Genomic DNA, 7342 nt, shown 5'->3' on the forward strand with positions numbered 1-7342 from the left:
CCTGCGCGATGGCTCGGCACTCGGCTGCGGGGGCAGGCCCTCTGGGCCGCCAGCCACCTCCCCGAGCAGCAGAGGTGGAGGCGGCTCCAGTTACATGGAGGAGATGTACTTTGCTTGGTTGGAAAACCCTCAGAGCGTCCACAAGGTTGGTCCCCTGCCACCCACTGTGTGTGGGAGAAGCACCGTGCCTGCGGTGTGATCCGGGCAGGTTTCTTTACCTCTCTGGTCCTCGGTCATCACCATTGGTGAGAGCCCAGCCCCACGTAGGGCCAGGAGAGCTCCATGCTTCCCTGTTGGTGAAGCAGCCGTGGGCCATGGCCTGGCACCTGCTCAGCCATACCTGAGCCCCGCCTCTGAGCACTGTCTCCAGGTGGGCACGTTGCTGTGTGGACTTGTCTGATAAAGTACACACCTGCTGATGGCGTTTAGAAATGCGATCTGATGGTAGCATGCCCAGTGGCACTGCTCTCTCCCTTACGCACATTCCCCAGGAGAATCTAACATAGTCTGACCCAAACCAGAAAGTCCGTGACGTTACAGTGAAAGGCCCCCTCCCGGTCCATCCCTTATCTGCCTCCCCTCTGCCCCCGAGTTATTCCTGGTTTCTTCTCTTTTGGAGACTGGCTGTAGGTAACTTTACTGCAGACTAGTGTTGGGTGTCCACCCCGTCGCACGAAGGGAACAGCCAACAGTGGCTGTTCTGCTCCTCGTTTTTTTTACTTGGCTGTCCAACTCCAAGATCTCTTCATGTCAGTACGTCAAGTACTTGGTCATTCTTTCCTCCTGGTGCATAGTGTGCCGTTGGTGTTCGTTAAGGTGCTAGACTCCCATATGGACTACCATGGTTCTAGTCCTGGACCTGGTGGCTTAAAAATCATGCTGACCACATGTGTGTGCATGCCCAAAATCTCAAGAAGAGGATGGAGGAGAAGGGACTGCAGTGCGGCCATACCTAGGGGGTGATTTCTCTCATTTCCTCTCTGTGTCTCTCTCTCCAGTGGGCACACATGCCAAATGGCAAAAACTTAAAACCAAAACAAAACAAAACAAAAAACAAGAAAGAATCCTCTGCGTGGATGTGCCCTCCTCATCCCCGTTGTTGGACTTCCAGGCTTGGCTGTTGGGAACAGGGCCCCCGTGCACGATGTGGTGCCTTTGTCACCCTGCACGTGTACAGCTGGCTGCGGGGCGAATTCCCTGCAGTGGTCCTGTTGGGTCCAAGAGTATCTGCATGTGTCATTCTGACAGATGTTGCCAAATAGCTTTCCATGGGAAAAGTGCCAACTGGTTCTTCCACTAGTACCCTACAGGAGTATGTGGGGAAGCACTTCTCCCTGGTGTTCACCTGGAAGACGCATGCAGGTACCTGTGTGTGTATGTGCACATCTGCCTTCTGCTTCTGCACAGAGGGTAGCAAGCCACACGGCCCCTGCTGTTCATTTACTGCATACTTTTTATTATTATTATCGTTAGTTTTTAATTTGCCAGAGGATGCTTGTACTGCGCTCGCTGGAGAGAGGCAGAGAGAGAGAAGGAAAGTGGGAACGTGGCCCTGTGGAGGATGGCCACCCTGCCATCTCTTCTCTTCATTCTCTCAGGATTGGACATGCGTGCACACGTGCCCAGTGTTTTCAAAGCTGCTTGGTCCGGGAGTCTAGCTGCACAGTCAGCCCTGCGGGATCCGGCTGCCTTAACCACAGGCATCGGCTGCCCGTTTACGCTGTATCTCAGCGTTATGCCCTGTCTGCAGTGATGCGCACACCCTTCTTTTTTCCAAGCCTGCATGCTCTTCAGGGTTCTAAATGCACCATCATGATTTAACTGGTTTCCTATTGATAGCCACTTAAGTTGTTTTATGTTGCAGTACTTATAAACGGTCCTGCAGGGAATTCCTTTCTATGTATGTGTAGACACCCTGGGAGGGCCCTGAGAACTGTGGTTCCCGAAGAACACCTGACACCCCAACTCCTCCCAGGTCTGACCCTCCTGCCTTCTTACTTCTGCCCTTGCCCAGTCCTGGGACAGTTTCTTCCGGAAAGCCAGTGAGGAAGCCTCTTCAGGCCCCGTGCAGCCACGACCCCTGCCTGTAGTTCCTGAGAGCAGGTCTGCGGTCTCAAGCCGGACTAAGACCAGCAAGCTGGTGGAGGACCACCTGGCCGTGCAGTCCCTGATCAGGGCCTACCAGGTGAGGGCAGCGAGGTACGGAAGGGGGCTGGGCTGGCCTCTGGGTGGCCAGGCACTGAGGGGACGGGTTTCCCTCAGCTCCAGTGTCACTCCCCAGAGAGCCCTTCTGCGAGGTCTTTAGCGAGTGGCACCTGGTCCTCTGGCCAGTCTCTGTCAGATTACCTCCTGGGCACTCACCGCCTCCCTGGCATCTTTTGTGCACGTGGACTTGTGTGCCTTCGGTCTGTTTCCTGGAGTGCCTGTGCCCAGGACCTAGAGGAGTGCTTAGTAAGTGATCCGTGTCAGTGAGCGTCGGGTGCGAGCTGAGTTTGGATTGTTAATGTCTGTTTTCCCCTCTAGCCTGGGGTGCCCAGAGAATGGGACTGGTATACAGCAGGTGCCTAACTGGTGTGTGTGGAATGAGGGTCTAGTTCAGCAACCACCTCTCCCCTAGCCCCACCAGCTGTGCATCTTCAAGGCATGGGCTCTCCTGGGCTGGGCCTGGGCCTGCAGAGAGTCCTGAGGACATTCTGTGTTGCTGGTCTTGAGCAAACAGAGCGGGTGGGCGGGCTGCTGGGTGTGCACGCCAGAACAAGTGTAATCCTTCGGGATCTCTCTGGGAACTGCTGTCAGAAGGTATTCTGTAAGGGAAACTCGACATGCAGAGGGACGGACTGGAGTTGTGGGGCCCTCTGCAGGGACTCGGTGGGAGAGGGGCGACCAGCAAGCTGCTTCAGGACTGGGGCGGGATGGGGGCACCAGCACGTGGGGATGGTGCTTGCCTCTGGGGGGCGCCCTCTGTGTGGGAGGCAGTGGCGGTCCCTGGGTACCCCTGTCTCCAGAGGGAGGAGGACAGGTGACCTGACCGTGGGCTGCCTGTGAGCAAGCAGCAACTAAGTACTTTGTGTTTTTTCCTGGCTTGGGAAGAAGCTGAAAATGATCTCATACTGACTTTGGGAACAGAGTGACATTCTGATGCTGCCAAAGGCCTCACCCCCCCCCCTTTTTTTTATTAGATTTTTTTTCTCATAGGGCGTGTGTGCTTCCCAGAGAGAGATGATGAGAAACAGAGAGAGAAAAGTGAGAAATCACATCTTATGGGGGATGGTCATGCCAGTCTCTTCTCCATTCTCCTTTTGGGAGTTTGGGCACACAAGCACGCATACATGTCTGGTGTTTCTCAAGCTCTCAGGTCCAGGACTTGAACCACAGGGTTGGCCATGTGTAATCCAGCACCTCATCTCTTATGCAGTTCTCAGCTCTTCGGCTGGTCTTTGTTCTTTCACTCGCCAAGCACTGGAGAGTCCTCCCAGCAGGGGAATCTCTGGATGAGGGTGTATGTACCAGGCGAGACCTGCCAGAGTGGGTAAGCTCCTTCCCGGAGGGCTGTGGCCCCTAACAGGCAGTGGGAGGCGTGAGATTCTGGTTCAACTCACCTGCACGCTGCGCTGAATAAACCAACTTCTTAAGAACATTTTCAGCTGCGTAAGGCAGAAGAGTAATGAGCCTGGCAAACACGGGCGCACCACTGTTCTGGTTTCCTCTGTCTCCCTCCCCTTTGCTCCCTCCCATGGCCAGATTATTTTGAAACAAATCCCAGACACCATGTCATTCATTGAGAATTTCAGTATGTACAGGGGACTTTAAGAAGTTCTTGGAAAAAGGAGTTAAAATTTAAGTCTGTATTTTAATACAGCAGGAGACACGTGGTTAAGCTGCTGGTCTACCATGCGGCTGGCGTAGGTTCTCCCAGACCTTGTGGCTTGAAACTCATGCCGGGCAGGTGTGCGTGTATGGCCTAAATCTCGAGAGGAGACTAGAGGAGAAGAGATTTCTAACTCTCCGGTGAGTGCCTGCGCCCTATAGCAAAACTCTCTCAAAACAAAACAAAGCAAAACAAAAAAGTCCGTCAGACCTGCGTGGTAGTAAAGGTGGCTGGATTACACATGGTCAGCTGAGTGGTTTGAGTCCCAGACCTGGTGGCTTGAAAACCCTGAGAGGAGAAGGGAGGAGAAGGGATTACGGTGTCGTCATACCCCCGGTGTGCTTTCTCACGCCCCCGTCTCTCTCTCTCCGTGAGCACAGGCCGTATAGTACATTTTACAAAATTTGGTGCATAAAAATATTTTAGAATCCGCATGCATGATGTTCTCATTATACACATTTTCCATAGACTTTCTGAAAACGCCTCATATTTCCAGAGATAAAAGGTTTTTAAAACTGTGCCATGGTTGCAGTCAGTCTGTGACTGGTGGTCGAGGTGACTGGGTCCCACTTGGCCAACCATGTGGTTTGAGTCCTGGCCACAGCAGTGTGACCATGCCCCACGGAGGTGCTTTTCCCTCTCCTCTATGTCTCTGACCAGTGCACGTGCCTTCTATCAAGTGGGAAAAAAATAAAAAATAAAAATGAGCCACAATAACTTGATCAGATCTAAAAATAACAGCCGTGATCTTTAATACCATCAATACTGTACAGTTGTATTCATGTTTGCCTTTTGTCTTTTTTTAAAAAATTGTTTAATTTTATTTATTCATTTAGAGACACATACACACACACACACAGAGGGAAAGTGAGAAAGCAAGCCACCAGGTCCAGGACTCAAACCTTGGTCAGCCATGTGGGAGTGTCCAGCACCTTAACTGCCACGCCATTTGCTGGTCCCCTGTGTTTGCCTTTTGTCTCAAGGATTTTTTACTGATTGATCGAAGCAGCGTCTAGGTAAATCAACAGTTCGCAGCGGGTTGACGGACTCCTGAGGCGTGTGCCCCTCAGGTTCCTGCCTCGTTTTGTGTTTTTCACTATTTATCTTTTGGGAGGAAGCTGGTTGTGGGTCCTGTGGCTCTCCTGAGGTTGGATTTTGCAGGTCGCATCTCTCTGGTGTCATTTTGCTTGCTTCTTCGCCCCCTGTAATTTCTGTAAATTATAGTTAGAGCCAGTGGCTTGATTCCCTCTAGATTTCCCTGTTCGTTTCAGTCAGCGGTGAGGCCGTGGTGATGGGGATGGGCACTCAGCGCTTAGCAGCCCTGGGTAATTTCCTGGTCCATTAACGCATTAGGGGTTGCAAAAATGGTGATGTACTCTGTTTCCTTTTCTGCTTGTTACCTGAAATACTTGTATCAGGAGACACTTCTCTGTCAGAGCTTTATCCTGACGTACAAACTGTATAGGACGTGCAGCATCAGTGCTTGATTTGTTCTCGTACTGACCGGTTTTCAGAATGGCGAGGTGGTTCCCTAGCACCCCTCAAAGATAGCCAGTGCATGCTGTTCTTTTCTGAGTATCAGATGGACGCCGGGTAAACGTGCTCGGAGGGCTTTCGTCTGTTGCAGATACGCCCATGTTGTTGCTCAGAATGGTCCTCGTCATGTGCCAGGTTGAGGGCTCCCTTGCTGTCTGAGATAAGGAGATGCTCCAGGCTCACTCTGTACCCTGCTGCCCAGCCCCAGGACCCCAGTCTCCGGGGTGTGCTGAGGACGTTCACTGCCGTTGGTTTGGTCATTACTTCTGGGCCTTTCCCGTGGCGAGAGTCAGGAAGCGTCCTTCTAGAAAGGCAGTGATGTTGTGTACACTGATGCTTCTGTGCACCTCACACGCAGGGCTCAACAACCTCAGGACACCACCGCTTTGCTTTTTATTTCTTTTACTTATTTTTGGGGTATTTTCTTTCATGAGAGATGAGAGAGATGGCAACTACTATGATCCCCCACTCCAACCTTCTAGTCAGCCAGGTTCATGAGCACCTAGGGCCAGCCCGAAGTGTTCAGTCTGACCCAGGATCCAAACTGGGGCCTTCCCCTTGGCTCCAGGATCACATGGCAATGCCCTACCACCTACACCACCACATCTGGGCCATCTTCTGCCAAAAACAGAGGTTGTCCAGGATGCCAGTTCAATGGGTTAGTTGGTTTTCCTGCAACCCAAGCGGCAGTCCTCGGATAACAGGTCGACGCTGCAGGTGCTGATGGGAAGAGAAGAGCAGGCCTGAGCTCTTTCACAGTTGGCTTTGTCTCGGGCCGTCCATGAGTCAGTTGGAGCTAGCCCTGCCTGTGCAGTTAGGTCGCTGAGTGGAAATACTTCTCGCCTGCTTGGGTTTGCTTTTCATTTTTAAAATTCAATTTTGTTTTACGGTGACGTAAAACACTCACAAGGCTCCAGAGGTGCATCTTCAAAGTCAGACACATTCTTAAAAGTCTGGCTTCCAGCCCTGCCCCTTCATCCCATTTCATCCTCTCCATGAAGATAATGATTTTTCTCATTTTGTGTTTTTATTTTTTGGCTTATTCTAATGCAGTATTTATTTTTACAAATATAAAAGATGCGATGCATGCATTTACTTGCATCTCCGCTTTCTTAAATACTAGCTCAGAGTATGTTTTTCTAGATTTTCCGCTCTTCTGAGCAGTGCTTTGTAGAGATTCCCTCATCATAGGATTTTCTTCATTCCCCTGAGCAGTTCTGTAATACTCTCCCACATGGGTTTCCTGCCTCCCTACGCCCGTGTCCTGTTGGACATTCGGAAGCTTCTAGAATTCCACACTGTAAGTGGTGCTGCAGGGATCCCTTTGTGTGGGTCTGAAACCGCTGTGCTCCTGCTCTCTTGGGGGGCGGGGTGCAGTGGCTGCAGGGTGGACACATGTGGAAACTCAGAATTCTGGTGTGGCCAGTGAGGGGGCCAGGCCCTGCAAACCACTGACCGCCATGAAACGCTGCTGTTGTTTAGTTCTGCGGGATGCGCGCAGTGCACAGCCTGTTTATTTGGGAACCGTGGCTGGACCCAAGGCAGCCCAGCTGCCCGAGCCTCTCCTCGGCCTGACTCTGGTACACACCCGCGCTCTGGTGTTCGCGGTTTAGGCTCTTCCCAGGATCTGGGAGCAGGTGTTGCCCCCCAGTCTGCCTCACTGCCCTGGCCTGTTAGAGCTGGTGAGCTGCAGGTCTGCTCAGCTGGGCCTGCCCTTCCACGCACTCCCAGATCCGGGGCCACCACGTGGCACAGCTGGACCCCCTGGGCATTCTGGACGCCGACCTGGACTCCTTCGTGCCCTCGGACTTGATCACAACCATCGATAAGTTAGGTGAGTCGGGCCCCTCCCCTACTGCCATGGCAACCCTAGATTGAGGGGCTCGAGGGCCCTGGAGGGCAGCCTGAGCCCAGGAGCAGCCCACAGGCTTCCTGCTG

At 52.5% G+C, this 7342-nt stretch overlaps 1 protein-coding gene across 1 annotated transcript in view; it reads left to right on the forward strand.

Annotated features, from left to right (window-relative positions):
* The window catches only part of OGDHL (oxoglutarate dehydrogenase L), a 25358-nt gene that overhangs the window by 873 nt on the left and 17143 nt on the right, over nucleotides 1-7342 (forward strand). The window contains 3 exon segments of the mRNA XM_014583139.2: nucleotides 40-145; nucleotides 2015-2185; nucleotides 7136-7238. Of these exon segments, the coding sequence (XP_014438625.2) occupies nucleotides 40-145; nucleotides 2015-2185; nucleotides 7136-7238 (380 nt within the window).

Source organism: Tupaia chinensis, unplaced genomic scaffold (assembly GCF_000334495.1).
Source record: "Tupaia chinensis unplaced genomic scaffold, TupChi_1.0 Scaffold144071_2, whole genome shotgun sequence".
In the NCBI taxonomy this organism is placed as follows: Eukaryota; Metazoa; Chordata; class Mammalia; order Scandentia; family Tupaiidae; genus Tupaia; species Tupaia belangeri.